This window comes from Bison bison, unplaced genomic scaffold (genome assembly GCF_000754665.1).
Source record: "Bison bison bison isolate TAMUID 2011002044 unplaced genomic scaffold, Bison_UMD1.0 scf7180017864172, whole genome shotgun sequence".
Lineage (NCBI taxonomy): Eukaryota > Metazoa > Chordata > Mammalia > Artiodactyla > Bovidae > Bison > Bison bison.
Window position 1 is genome coordinate 593,845 of NW_011494744.1, and position 15,515 is coordinate 609,359.

At 41.2% G+C, this 15,515-nt stretch overlaps 1 protein-coding gene across 2 annotated transcripts in view; it reads right to left on the reverse strand.

The window, feature by feature from the left end:
- The window catches only part of PLCE1 (phospholipase C, epsilon 1), a 370,125-nt gene that overhangs the window by 49,757 nt on the left and 304,853 nt on the right, over nt 1-15,515 (reverse strand). For both annotated transcript variants that reach the window (XM_010842171.1, XM_010842170.1), the window contains exons 14-19: nt 13,001-13,239; nt 11,175-11,236; nt 10,307-10,472; nt 6,765-6,872; nt 5,536-5,652; nt 1,658-1,816 (exon numbers count right to left, since the gene is read on the reverse strand). In XM_010842171.1, coding sequence (XP_010840473.1) covers nt 1,658-1,816; nt 5,536-5,652; nt 6,765-6,872; nt 10,307-10,472; nt 11,175-11,236; nt 13,001-13,239 — 851 coding nt within the window. The remainder of the gene's footprint in view (nt 1-1,657; nt 1,817-5,535; nt 5,653-6,764; nt 6,873-10,306; nt 10,473-11,174; nt 11,237-13,000; nt 13,240-15,515) is intronic.

The window sequence follows — 15,515 nt, forward strand, 5'->3', positions numbered from 1 at the left end:
AACAAGACAAGGGTGCCCACTTTCACCATTACTATTCAACATAGTTTTGGAAGTTTTGGCCACAGCAATCAGAGCAGAAAAGGAAATAAAAGGAATCCAAATTGGAAAAGAAGAAGTAAAACTCTCACTGTTTGCAGATGACATGATCCTCTACATAGAAAACCCTAAAGACTCCACCAGAAAATTACTAGAACTAATCAATGATTATAGTAAAGTTGCAGGATATAAAATCAACACACAGAAATCCCTTGCATTCCTATACACTAATAATGAGAAAACTGAAAGAGAAATTAAGGAAACAATTCCATTCACCATTGCAACGGAAAGAATAAAATACTTAGGAATATATCTACCTAAAAACAGGCCTTCCTGAGAACACGCTTGTGGTTGGCTAATTTTCCCTTCCCACTTACTCTTCATGATTGTTCTTCTCGCTTTACAAAAAACAAGCAGAACTCCCACTGACCAAGCAACAATCTTGCAGTGATACAGGAGATGAGGTGAAAAACCATTCCAGGCAGTAAAAAGAACATTTGAGGATGCAGAGCTCCTGAGAGAGTCTTAAGAAATGAAAGAAGGGGGCGTCTTATTTCATCCAGGCAGTAAACACATTCAAGGTTTTATGTCTTGTCTATCATCTATCTGTATCTATCTATCTATCATCTGTCTATCTACCTATCTTTTCCTCTTCCCTTCTTTTCCTCTGTCTGTTTATCCATCTACCTTGGAATTAAAATTCAGAAGTGAGATGTGCATCAGAGGGATGATAATATAATGTTTATGTGAATAAAAAAATAAAGCCAGACCTTTTTGGATCAAATGTAAGTCTGACTGGGCTGATTTATTTGACAAGTATGGTTTTTGTATGTTATATTTGTATATAATTTATGTTGTCTATTATATATTTATACAAAATAAATACTATTCTCCTCCTGTTGGGGGCTGCAGGAGGTTTATGCAGCAACTCTTGGCTGTGGTAAGTTTCAAAAGTGGTGTTTCAGGGCCAAAAGTGCCCTCCTAAATAGGGCAAATAGTTTTGGCAGCTGTCATTTTGTGCAATGAGTACGTCCAGCCTGGCATATGGACTCACCAGTCCTGGACCTGAAATTTTTCACAGATCCTTGGGCGGAGGGCCTGCTATGCAGGCAAGTTTGGGGTGCTCTGAGTATAGATGGCATGAGTGAGGCCGATACAGAAGTGCCTTGGGGCCCACATACCACAGTGATGCACTGTGCCAGCTTCCACAGGGCTAGGACCACAGAGCTGCTGCCACTGGGGGTCCACTACTGACCTCAGGGGTCACAGCCCCATGTTCAAGAGCTCCACAGGGGCAGGGACTCTTTCTAAAGGGGACTCCAGTGACCACTGAGGGGTTGAGAATTGTGAAGCCCAGATCCAGAGATAAAGGTCATACATTATTCTGCCCAAAAGAAATTAAATAATGAGGTGCATTCTATATCAATTTTTCAAAATAAAATTTTATGTGAGTGGGAAGAGAGTATTTATCAGTCTATTAAAACAAAAGCCAAAACTCAAATATATCATTCAAGGAAAGGGAATCTCCAAAAACCGGTTACCTGGCTGAAAGTTTAGAATGACATCAATTTCTTTGTTCTGGGCACGAAGCATCCCTGTAATCTCTTTAACAAGAGCGTACCTTTTGCTTTAAGATATCCACTGGTGTCTGATGGGCTTTTAACTTCTTATTTTTGAGAAGCACTTTCCTTCTGAGTTGGTCAGGTGAGGGGAGCATAGGATCATCTGAGAAATCACTCTCAAATAAGAATTTAGCCACCAGTTTTTCTCCAAACACAGTCTGAAACAATAAAGGAAAGCACATCATCAGTGACTTTTGTCTATACTTGAGTCACTTGGCTAGATATTTCAGCCCAGTGGGATTCTTCTAAAAATCCCAGGAAGAGGAGCTAGGAAAGAAGTTGTATCCGTGTGTCCCCACCCTCTGCATAGCTTCTTAGCAGAAAGAAGGGAGGTAGTTAGAAACCACGAAGAGGGCTTGAGGCCACTCTCCAGAGGGCAGCTCTAACTGTTTAGGAAGATACTCTGGGGTCTGATGTACAAAAGAAGAAAAAGAGATTCAGTCAGAGGACGTGGTCTGTAGAATATGGACTGTTCCAGAAGTGGGCACAGGAGATAAACCTTGAAGAAGGTGCGAAGTTGGGACAAAACGAAAAATAACAGGGAGAAATTGTCACCATTTGGTATAAAGAGCTGCAGACGCCATTCTCACAAAGGTTTCCTGAGCACTGGTCTCCAAAGGGACATTTGTGTCCCCCAAGGAGGTGGGTGTAGGGGAAGGCACAGGATGACCCCCTGGGGTGAGGGTAGAAAATATGGCAGTTTCTATTTCTAGTTGTCTTTTTTTTTTTTTTTTTAATGAAAACAGAACAAAAATGGAAGATTGTTAGTGCTTAACGTACAGACTGAAAATGGGGCCTTCAGTCCATGTCAGGGGCTGTTTATAAAGGTGCCTGCAGGACTGGTGAGGGCTCTCCACTGACGCAGAGGGACCAAAGGTATGTCCCTCACATCTTTGTTTGGTACCAGCTTACTGAGATGATCACAGTTTGGGTGCCATGGTGACCACTGTGGTTAATTTCGCAAAAAGATTTTTCTTTAAAATATTTTGTAACTAGATGAAAAGTGATTATGAAAATCCTTTACAACATACAGAAGCTCACACTTTATATGAGGAAAATGCACTTAGTCAAAGAAAGTGAAGTCGCTCAGTCGGGTCTGACTCTTTGTGACCCCATGGACTGTAGCCGGCCAGGCTCCGTCCATGGAATTTTCCAGGCAAGGATACTGGAGTGGGTTGTCATTTCCTTCTCCAGGGGATATTCCTGACCCAGGGATCAAACCTGGGTCTCCAGGCAGACTCTTTACCGTCTGAGCCACCAGTGAAGCCCACTTAGTAAAAGGAGTATTCTAAGTTATGCAATTTTCTTTAAAAAAAAAAGTATCCTAAAATTTCTGACTTTTTCTGTGCTGCACTTTGTTACCAAATGATGAAGATTATAAAATCACTATTAGTCTGTTCCTATATGGTAAGTGTAACATTTTAACATTGATTGAGAAAGCAGTTGCTTTTTAGATAAAATTTGTGTTCTGGAAAGAGTAAAGACAGCTGTCTAAAGATATTTCTATTGTGATGTGATTTTGTTGTAGGAAACAATGTATTTTAACATAAACACTCATGTATGCACAGTCAGAAAACTTGGAAACAGATTTTCTAATCGTTACAAAATCTTCTAAAGGAAGGATTTTAGTGGACTTTGAACTCATCTGTTAAAAATATAAAAGTGAAAGTGTTAGTTGCTCAGTTGTGTCTGACTTTTTGCAACCCCATGGACTGTAGCCTGCCAGGCTCCTCTGTCCATGGACTTCTCCAGGAAAGAATATTGGAGTGGGTCACAATTCCCTTCTCCAGGGGATCTTCCTGACCCAGGGATTGAACTCTCATCTCCTGCATTGCAGGCAGATTCTTTACTATCTGAGCCACCAGGGAAGCCCCAAAATATAAAAGTATATAAAGGCAAGACCTTTACATACAAACTCTCTAGCCAAATTCCAACAAGAACCTTTGCCTCATTAATGGAATTGAGAAATGAGTACCGTGATTTAACAAGTGCAGTTAATGATGACCCTTTTCCATCTGTGTACAGGTATCTTTGTAAGGCATCTTCATCAGCTACTATGCTGGGAGGGATCGGGTGCAAGAGAAGGGGACGACAGAGGATGAGATGGCTGGATGGCATCACTGACTCGATGGACGTGAGTCTCAGGGAACTCTGGGAGTTGGTGATGGACAGGGAGGCCTGGCATGCTGTGATTCATGGGGTCACAAAGAGTCGGACACGACTGAGCGACTGATCTGATCTGATCTAATAGCTATTAAAGACAAATACTGAAATAATAAACTAAGCTTAAAACCAGACATGCAAGTCAGCAATCACAAAAGTTCAAAAATAATGAGGTGTATTCAATCACATTGTTCCCACTAAAAATTTAGATAATAAATAAATAGTCCTAATTTTTTTATGATAGCAAAAGGTTTTTGTATCATAAATAAATAATAGCATTAAAATGCTATTCTTTACTTTCATCCTTTCTGTTACCCTCTTTTATATTTTATTTTTGCATGTTTTAATTAATATATGAAATATGTTAATAAGTAAAGTGAAGTGAAGTCGCTTAGTTGTATCCTACTCTTTGCAACCCCATGGACTGTAGCCTACCAGGCTCCTCTGTCCATGGGATTTTCCAGGCAATAGTACTGGAGTGGATTGCCATTTCCTTCTCCAGGGGATCTTTCCAACCCAGGGATTGAACCCGAGTCTCCCACATTGTAGACAGATGTTTTACCGTCTGAGCCACCAGGGAAGTCCCTGTTATGTTATGTTAATAAGTAGGATATGTATATAATTTATGAATAAGTCAATATACACAATAGGAATACATGTTGTGTTTTACTGATAGAAGTATGCAATCAAAAAAGTTTAGAGGGCTTCTCTGATGGCTCAGTGGTAAAGAATCCACCTGCAATGTAGCCGTGAGTTTGCTTCCTGGGTTTGGAAGACCCCACATGCCTCAGAGAAACTAAGCCCATGTGCCACAGTTACTGAGTCACACTCTAGAGCCCAGGAGCCAAAACTATTGAGCCCACAGGCCTAACCTACTGATGCCCTTGCGCCGTAGAGCCTGTGTTCTGCAAAAAGCAAAGCCACCACAATGAGAAGCCCATGCACTGCAACTGGAGAATAGACCCCACTCGCTGTGACTGGAGAAAACCTGGCACACAAAATAAATAAATAACATTATTTTAAAAAAAAGTTTAGAGACCATCATTCTAAATGATGCCAAAGAAAAGGCAATATGAAAGGCTAATTAGTTTTGTTGGCATTAGTTTTGTATTTGGGAACATTTTCTTCTCTCCATGCCCCTCCCTACCACTGAGAGCCATATTCCCATAAATGCCTCTACCAGTGGAGGAAGGGGGAAGTATACTGGAGTATCTGCCTTTAAATCTGTTTGTATTATAGTTTCTTTGCATAAGGAACAGCTGGGTGCTAACAGCAATTGTTGTGGCCAGTCTAACCTCTTTGCCAACACGGATCTCTGTATCTGAAGGTGGGACACAAGAAGATTTGACTTCTTTGCCCTTAAATATTTTCAGCTTTTCTATATATAACTGACAGATGACATCCTGGCACCCCTGATTTGTGATTCCAAAAGTGTTGGAGAGTTGGTCTTCTTTTACCTCTGAAGGCTTTCTAGAAATTGCCAGAAGACCACAGAAGAATGCTTCAATCACTAGCTGAAAAGATGAACCACTCAAGAGAGAGCCCCAAGCTCACAGGGGCATCCCCATTTCTCAGGTCTCAGGGATCTAACTATACATGTTTTACAGCTGAGGCCCAGCTGTGGTGTGGTCCACGGTGGCCCCAAATTAAGCTCAACAATAGTCAAACAAGACAAAGACCAAGCCACCATCCTGTCACTTAGCTAATACCTTACCTTGAAAATTTCTGCCATTTTTCGTTGCTGAGGCAATGAACAGTGGTTCTCAATCGATATGATGATGGGTAGGTCAGAGTTGATGAAGGCACTGCGATCGATGGCTTCAACCACTTCCTGTGAGGGCCGAAAAGTCTCATCAGAGCTCAGATATCTGCCCAGGGTGTCAGGAAGCAAGGTACTAATAGCCACAGAAAGCATCTAACTTGGTGTATGCAGAAGACTCTGGCCAAAGTGGTTTCTATCTTTTTAAATATATTTTCAAGTTAATCAATACAATAGGTTATTTTCTATAAAGACATTAAACTATTCATATTAAGTATTGTTCACATACTATGAAGAACAGTTGTCAGTATTGTCAATTTAACAAATCAATATATATATATGAGTATATTATAGGTAAGATACATTGTTTTAGTTACAGTATCAAAAATAATGATGCATAAGATATTTTCCTGCTTTCAAGGAGTTTACAATCAAATCTACTTGGGGCAATAAGACATATATCACCTGTATTTATGTATGTACATAAACAGTTATCAATCCCTCTTTTCCTCAGCACAAGGCACCAAACGTTTAAAGAAGGCTGAATAGGAAAATGAGTTGAAGAGAAAATATATTTTAGCCATTATCTTCATATGTAAGACAGAAATAGTAATATTCCTTCTCAGTCCAGTTAGAGTTCAGAAAAAACAAAATGATGCCACAGCCAAAGACCCTCTGATTGAGGTTTATAATTGAACAATGAACAAATAAACTGCCTAGAAACTGACATCATAATACAGTGAGACCAGTCTTCCTGGGCGATCAATCTCCCGAGGTGGAATCATTTCTCATTACTTTAGAACGTTATTTCATCCTCCCCAGACACATGATGTTGGCCTTTGTCAGCAGAACACCAGGAAAAATGATCTTTAATTCTTACAGCAAGGAACAACTCCTGCCTTTTATATATCATTTTATGATACAAAAATTGCAATAACATTATTACATGATAACTAATTTAAGGTAATGGTTACTAAACTTTGGTTGAATGGGAATCTAAGGAGAGTTTTAGATCAACTCCCAGAAAAATGAGCATGTGCAGACCCCCACAATTTGGAGAAGTCTTAAGCCCCAGGATAAGAACCCCCAACCTAAGGTATAATTTGGAAGAGTCACTTATTTAAATGACGAATGAAGATAATGACTCTCTGTGATCTGATCTAAAGAAAGTTATGAAGCATTACCTTGAAGGGGATCTTGGTTGTCAGGGTGTGTCCATGATAAATGATGGGCATTCCATCATCTCCGTCCCAGCAGTCCAACTCTACACTCCTACAGCCTTGCAGGAGGACCTGTGGGATCAATGAGTGAATCCACCCCAGATGAGCAAATGGAGATAAAGCCTCAAATTAAACCCAGCACAGGCTTCCACATATCAGTGTTCACGCTCCAGGCTAAAACAGAAGGGCCTAAGATTGAAAAGAAACATTGCATGTTGGCCAAAGGCCACAATTTATCACAGGTGGGGAAGGGATAGGACAGATTAAGGTGGAAAGAGTGCTGACCAGAGCTGAATACTAGTGGAAGGTAAAATTTGATAGCAATAACATTTGATCATTTTCCCATCAACTTTGGTCCAAGGGACCTACATATGGTATATCCTGAAACAAAAAAGCCAGGCTAGAGCTCTATCTGGGCAGACGTCAGAGGAGGTGACACAGGTGCTGATGAGGAAATGAGGACACTGATTCTTTAATGAACTGAAATATTTATATGAATCTAATCAGGATAAAACTTCCTCTGCGTGTGGTGCTAAGTTGCTTCAGTCGTGTCTGACTCTTTGTGACCCTGTGGACTGTTGCCTGCCAGGTTCCTCTGTCTACGGGATTCTCCAGGCAAGAATGCTGGAGTGTTGCCAAGCCCTCCTCCAGGGGATGATCTTCCTGACCCAGGGACTGTACCCGAGTCTCACGTCTCCTGTATTGGCAGACAGGTTCCTTACCAATATGCCACCTGGGAATCCCAAAGCTCCTCTACTTAGGCCCCAAACTCATACCTTTGCTGTGAACATGTAGCATGTAAGAAGGGTAGAAGCAAGGAGTTATCAGGAATTTGTTTGCTGTCTAATCCTAGAACAGCATCCACAGCAGAGATGGCAAATAAATCCATAAGCTCCCCTTTTCCATACCCATAGCAGTCATCAGTAATCAATCATAACACACTTGCCCCCAAAGCTCTAATGCATTATCTCATGACCACCTCAGCAAAGAACTCCAGGAAACATGACCAATGAATTAGATGAGATGATACCTATTTGCTTTCCTGGATCTAAAGCTGGAAGCAGAGGTCCTGACCCATGTGTTTGGGTGGCATCTCTGTAATGTTAGCTTGGATCAACTTCTTCCATAGACTCTATGTGTGGAACATCTTAAAGATGGTGATATTCAAAAGGGTCAACCAAGCTAAGAGGCATATGTATCTGTGAATGAGCCAACTCTCTGATTTAAGAATCCACATACCTATTTCCATGTAACAGCAATCCAGTAACTGGGGGCTAGTGGCCACTACAGTTGCTGCTGCTGCTGCTAAGTCACTTCAGTCGTGTCCGACTCTGTGTGACCCCATAGACAGCAGCCCACCAGGCTCCCCCGTCCCTGGGATTCTCCAGGCAAGAACACTGGAGTGGGTTGCCATTTCCTTCTCCAATGCATGAAAGTGAAAAGTGAAAGTGAAGTTGCTCAGTCGTGTCTGACCCTCAGCGACCCCATGGACTGCAGCCTTCCAGGCTCCTCCGTCCACGGCATTCTCCAGGCAAGAGTACTGGAGTGGGATGCCACTGCCTTCTCCGACTACAGTTGCTACAACATAACTTAGATAGTTGAATCCCCCTTAATGCTTTTATATGAGACACTTGCTAGATTCTTCCCATTGCCCACCATTGAGAACCCAGTTTTCCTAGGCGACCTCTCATCCCACAGGCAACTGATTCTGTGGTAAAGAATCCCAAAGCCCCCAGCATTTGTCAGCATTAGAGTATCTAGGGGTGTGCTGCTTTGGGCCGAAACTGTTGTGTAACATGGCAGCTGGGACGTGAGGCTCTCTGTAGTGAGCCACACTGGGAAGAGCGTTCACCGACCGGGAGCAGACCAGATGGGTTTTCAGCATGAAAAGGTTAAAGGTCTGCATTAAAGTTTCCACATACCACTAGAAGAGGAGAACCAGGGCTGGAAATTCCAGGTGAGAACAGGGCTTTCTCTCACTTCTCAATGACCCCATAAGTAACGAATGTTAGGAGGTAATTGGAGGAGTTGAGGGACAGCAGAGTGGTAAGAAATGAAATAAAAGGGAGCCTCACATTTAAGGTTTAATCACATCTGTGAATCTATTTTAGGAGTTTCTGTGCTTTATTCAAAGGCTTGGGGTGTAATGTTAAGGAGTTTAAAAAGAAAATGTCCCTGAAAAAGTCCCTGAAAAAAAAAATTTAAAAAGAAAACCTCCCTGATGTCAAATAGGTAAGTATAGTAGGAATTAAAGCTAGGACACCAGTCCCTGTTTATTTTCCTGGAATACACACACACACACACACACACACACACATTTCATTTCTTTCCCTTAGAACAATAGATTTGAAACTTCTTTTAACCTTGGAATTCTCAGCGCAAACAGAGGGCCAATATAGAAAGCACATACAAGAGCAAATCTTCAGCTGCAGTAGGAGCAGGGCATGGGACCCTCTAATGCTGACCTTCTGTGTCAGCAGCTGAGGTCCCTTGACAGACACTTATTTTGAAAATCGTGACTCTAAGAACACATCTTCATTTCATAATAAAATCACCTTAAATTTTAGAGTTTAAAAGACATACTCCATACCCGATAAGCTTTGGGACAGAAGTTTAACCCATGCTTTGAGAAATATCTAGACGAATCTGAAGAATAAAGCAAGCACAAGTGTGCTGTGTTTATGTATAAAATACAGTTAAAATTTTTACACTTGGACCCCTTCCCCCAACACACAGACATGGACACACACACACACACACACACACACACACACAGGACCTAGCTAGATCCTCCCACACTTAACTCATCTTGTGAGAGTTCAGAAAATAGGCAGCATAGACAAAGGTGTTGCAGAAAATACAACAGAAGCACCAGTCATACAGATAATTGACAGCTGGATGTTTAGGTGAAAAGGATGTGCTTTTTCTAGTCCAGAGACCCTTCTGAGTTTTTGAGGACATTCCCATCAATTTAAGTGTGTAAGGATAGTGCCTACACTTTGTAGATTTTTTGTGTGTGTGTGTGTAAGTTGGTTGTCATAATGATGAATTAATTTTCTAACAAATTGCAAAACAAAACAAACAATATTCTGGGAATAACTTCATAGACAGTTGCATTTTCTACTATGCTTTCCCACTACAATATATTGATTTATTTAGCATCTAGGCAAGCGATTAGATAGTTTTCTCATGGGAAAATCTAATTTTAGTAGGGGTAGGTCAGACTAACCAAGATCTAAAAGCTATGAGTCTCAAACTACTACTTATTTATTTATTTATTTTTGCCTAGAATAAAGGTTAAGTATAGATGGGGGGAGGGAAATGGAAAGAAAAAGAGGACAGAAAACAGCCGTATATATCACCAGTTTCCCACACGTCATGTTTCCTCACATTTCACAATTAACAGCATATAAACTCATCAAAGGAGGCTGGGGTCAACTTTCTGTGACAGAGGGTTACGTAAATAAGGTTAATGAAAACCACATTCCCAGTGAAATTCTCGGTACCTGGCTGTAGAGTTCTACTGAGGATTCTCCTTTGAGCTGATGGCCCGTGAGGTAGGTATTGTGTGAAGATTCAATGTAATAGTAGGAGAGGGGCAGCTGCATTTCTTTAACGTTCTCCTGTGACTCATCATTTTTCGAGGCAAAATTATCTTTATCCATTAGAAACCTAGGGGAAACAATTTTGTCAGACGTGTATAGGAAAACTATATACTCTCTTTTCTGAAGTATAGTTGACTTAAAATATATTAGTTTCAGGTATGCATGCTAAGTTGCTTCAGTCGTGTCCAATTCTGTGCGACCCCATGGACTGTAGCCTGCCAGGCTTGTCTGTCCATGGGGTTCTCCAGGCAAGAATACTAGAGTGGGTCCTCCTCCAGGGGATCTTCCCGACCCAGGGATTGAAGCCGCGTCTCTTACATCTCCTGCATTGGTAGGCAGATTCCATACCACTAGCACCACCTGGGGAGCCCAGTTTCAGGGATACAACATAGCGATTCAGTATTTTTATAGCTTGTACTCCATAAAGCTATTATAAAACATTGGCTATATTTCCTGTGCTGTACATTAATCCTTGTATTTATCATATGTATCTTTTAGTCCCCTTCCCCTATCTTTTAAAAAGAATTATTTTATTTTTTGGCTGTACCACATGGCAGAACTAAGATTCCCCCAGCAGGGATTGAACCTCTGCCCCCTGAATTGGCAATGTGGTCTCAACGCCTGGACCACTGGGGAAGGCCCCCTTCCCCTATCTTGTCCTTCTCCCAAGCCCTCTCTCCACTAGTAACAGCTAGTTTGTTCTCTGTATCTGAGTCTATTTGAAAAATATACGTGCTTAAATGATGGGCAAAAATATTTTAAAAGTTACCTTGCAAATCCTTCAAATGACATTAGGCCTTGATGACACATACTAACACTAGGCTCGAACTTCTGCAAGGGATACAAAAGGAGTGTTATTTAGGTAAAGGAAACTAAAGGGGAAAAAACCACCACATCATTTTTTAAAACTGTTCTGTTTTCATCAGGAAATATCTAAACCAAATATTTGGACTAATTTAGTTATGGAGTGGTAAAATGTAGTTTTTCAGTCCAAAAGAAAACATTTATTATGTGTGAGTTTATTATAGGAAGCATATTTATTTAAGAGGGGAAAAAAAGAGAAGGAGAAAAGAATAAAGCTGATTTATATGGAAACAAACAGTATCAGTTTATCCAGGTAAAGATGGGGATCAGAACAGCAGCTACTACAGAGCTGGTGGGAGGTGAAACGTGAAGATCCACTCAGGACAGTGTTCACGCTCCATCAGAACTTAGTGCATACTCAATGTGACCATAATCTTACATTTTTAGCATCGCCAGTGATCAAGTCCAGTCGCTGGCCAGCTAATCCACTGATTCCTAATCAATTGACAAGGGAGGCTAAAAGCCTAGATTAATTCTGTTGCATGTGGCGCAGCCACAGTGAACCATCTGGCCCCCTCTCTTCTCTCATCCCCTAGAGGAGGCCATGACCACTTCCTCTGGGTTACAGTGACAGCTTCCTTCCCAGTTTCTCTGGCCTTCATTCCTTCCCTAGCACAGTTTATACTCCAGTGGGGCCAGAGTGACCTCTTAGAAACTTAAATCATCTTCTTCCCCTGCTCAAAAATTCCAATAGCATCCCATCTCACATGGACTCCTTACCATGGCCTAAGATGCCTGGATGGTTTGGCCCCTGCCCACCTGTCTGAAATCAAGTCTGCTATGGTCCCTCTGGCTTTTGTTATTCCTCACAAACTCCAAGCTGGCTTCTGCTTGCTACTCTCTGTCTGGAAAGCTGTCTCCTTAGACCCTCACAAAGCTTAATCATTCAGGGCTCAGCCCAAGTGTCACCTCCCTCAAGGGGCCTTGGCTTACTCCTCTCAGCCCTCCATTCCCTTACTCTGCTCAGTCTTTTATCAGAGCCCATTATTACCTGAAATCACATGATATATTTATTCATTTATAGTTTGTCTCACCCACTAGAATGTAAACTGCTATGAAGGTTGGAACTTGATCCTCTTAACTACTGTATTTCCAGGCCCAGAGTAGAAGCTGATAAACATTTGTTAGACAATCAAAATAGCTGATGACCTAACTACCAATTCCATTGCATGTGCTGGAACAACAAAAAACAATCATGTACTGATTCTTTACAGTAGCCACTGGGTAAGAGAAGACTTGGTGTTTAGTCACTAAGTTTTATCTGACTATCGCAGCGCCACGGAGTGTAGCCCGCCAGGCTCTTCTATCTGTGGGATTTCCCAGGCAAGAAAACTGGAGTGGGTTACCATTTCCTTCTCCAGAGAATCTTCCCAAATCAGGGATCAAAGATGAGTCTCCTGCACTGGCAGGCAGATTCTTTACCTCTGAGCCACCAGGGAAGCACCAATGGACAGAGGAGCCTGGTGGGCTATGTAGTCCATGGGATCGAAAAAGAGTCGGACATGACTTAGCAACTAAACAACAGCAAAAGAAAAAGGTTTAGGACCTATGTTAACTGTATGTTAAATAAGAACACTTACATATTTGGTATTTAAAAAAAAAAATAACCTATTTCTCCCCCAGACTTCAAAGGCATTGGAAAGAAGTATAAAAAGAGTAAATGTTCAGCAGAAAATAATTAGAATAGTTAGAAGCCTTACACATGTGCTTGCATGCAAAAAAGATACAAACCTGGATAATGCTGAGGATTTCGTCATAAGTATAGTGTTCTCCTTGGCAATTCACTAGGAAGTCATTGAGCTGGAGGATACCAACTCCAAACACACCCAGAGATGTGCTCTCCACCCCGGTGCCATTTGTCACAATACTGGCAGCAGCAATGGCATCAGATATCTGCCTCTGGTTGTCAGACAGCTGCTGTTTACTCTTGATGAATAATCCCAAATCTGAGACATTTCTGGTCAACAAATCTGAAACAGAACCACCGAACAGAACATGGACAGGCTAGCCAGCATCTTTCATAAAGCCCGTTTTGGAGATAATGGTGTTGTGGAACTATTAAGCTGTAGTAACTCTTCACTAATCTGTCTAAATAAGCCATCAAGCTCAGTGCTTCTTCCTGGCTTCACATAGTTGAAGGGATAAAAAAATGAATTAGTGAATAAATAAAAGAAATGAAGAGAGCTAGGTCAATGATCCTAAAAGCCCATAAACTTCAGTATCAGATGCAAACATGTAAATTCGGTCGGGGACTTTAGGCTGAATTCAGACTTTGGTTTTTGAGAATAACCACTTCTATGACTGAGCATGCATGGAAGACGTAACCTTAAGATTACAGTTTTTCTGTACTTCAAAAGTGTAACTGTAAACTGTGCAGGTGCCTGTGTGAACATATGTTTTCAGCTCAGTTGGGTAAATACCAAGGAGTACAGTTGCTGGATTATACGGTAATAGTACATTCTAGTTTGTAAGAAACAGCCAAATTCTCTTCTGAGCTGGCTGTACTGTTTTACCCTCCCATCAGCAATGCCCTAGTTGCTCCACATTTGCACCCACTTTGGTATGGGCGGTCATTTTCACTCTAACCACCATGGAGAACAGTGAGTCAGTTTCTTGCAGAGCTAAATATAGGCTCACCATAGGATCCAGCAACTCCAGTCCTAGGTGTTTACCCAAGTGAGTTGAAAACTTATGTCCACAAAAACACCCACATACCAAATATTTACAGCAGCTTTCTACATAATTGCTAAAACTTAGAAGCAACCAAGATGTCTTTCAATAGATGAATGGCCAAGCATACACATAACAAAATATTACTCAGCAATATAAAGAAATGAGCTGTCAAACCACGAGAAGACATCAAGAAACCTTAAACACATATTGCCCAGAAAAAGGAGCTAGTCTGAAAAGGCCACATACATACTATATGATCCCAACTATATGACATTCTGGGAAAAACAAAGCTATGGAGACAGGAAAAAGATCAGTATTTGCCAGGGGTTCAGAGGAGAGTAGGAGAATGACAAGACGGAGCACAGCGGGTCTTTAGGACAGTGGAACTATTTATTCTGTATACTATTGTAATGGCAAATACATGTCATTATACTTCTGTGAAAACCCATAGAAAATACAGACAGTGAACATTAATGTAAATTATGGACTTCAAATATATCAATATTGGCTCAACAAATATACTGCTGCTGCTGCTAAGTCGCTTCAGTCGTGTCCGACTCTGTGTGACCCCATAGACGGCAGCCCACCAGGCTCCCATCCCTGAGATTCTCCAGGCAAGAACACTGGAGTGGGTTGCCATTTCCTTCTCCAATGCATGAAAGGGAAAAGTGAAAGGGAAGTCGCTCAGTCGTTTCTGACTCTTCGCGAACAAATATACTACACTAATGCAAAAAGTTACTAAGGGGGGAACTGTATGTATGCAGGCAGAGCATACAGAAACTCTCTGTACTCTGCTCATTTTTCTGTAAACTTAACTGTCCTAAAAAAAATAGTCTATTATTTTTTTGAAAACTATAACTACTTGACAAATCTACAGTTATGTACATTTATAAGTAAGGCTGAAAAAGGTTAGTATTCTTAGCTTAAGGACAATATGTTTTTAAATAATTAAAAAAGAAAATGCAGGAAAGAGGACTATGTTCATTTTGTTTTTTGCTTTTTAGAAAGGTTTATGGTTTCCAGCAAGAACAGAAGAGAAAAATAATAGGCCTAAAATACATGGGTGGTGATGGTAAAGGTGGTGGCAGTGAATGGGATCAAGGAATAGAAATGCTGGTTTACGCGTTAGGAAAAATGTCCTGAATGTTCAGGCAGGAGTACTTTGCTGAGGTCAGGGAAGACCCTCCTGTCAAAGGGCAGACAGCTCCCAACGCTGGGTGGAGCACCCACCCCCCTGGAGGTAGGGAAGAAACTGGCAGTTCCCAACTGGGACATGCCACAAACTTCGTGGACATTTGGAAATAAGTGGGAAAGGGTTTTTAGTTGTCAGAATGACTGGAAGGCTCTACTGGTTAAATATATTCTAGACTCTATGGACAGACCCATACAATGATGAACTTCCTAGTCCAAAATGCTAACAATACCATCCCCATGACACTCCCATTAGAGAAATGATTCTCTAAGCATTTCACCATGCTCCTGGGAGTAGTGTGCCATGTGGGACAGGCTGAAGGTTTGCATGACTGGGTCTCTAATTATTTTCAGGTAGAAAGGTCTCAAAAGGAAATATTAA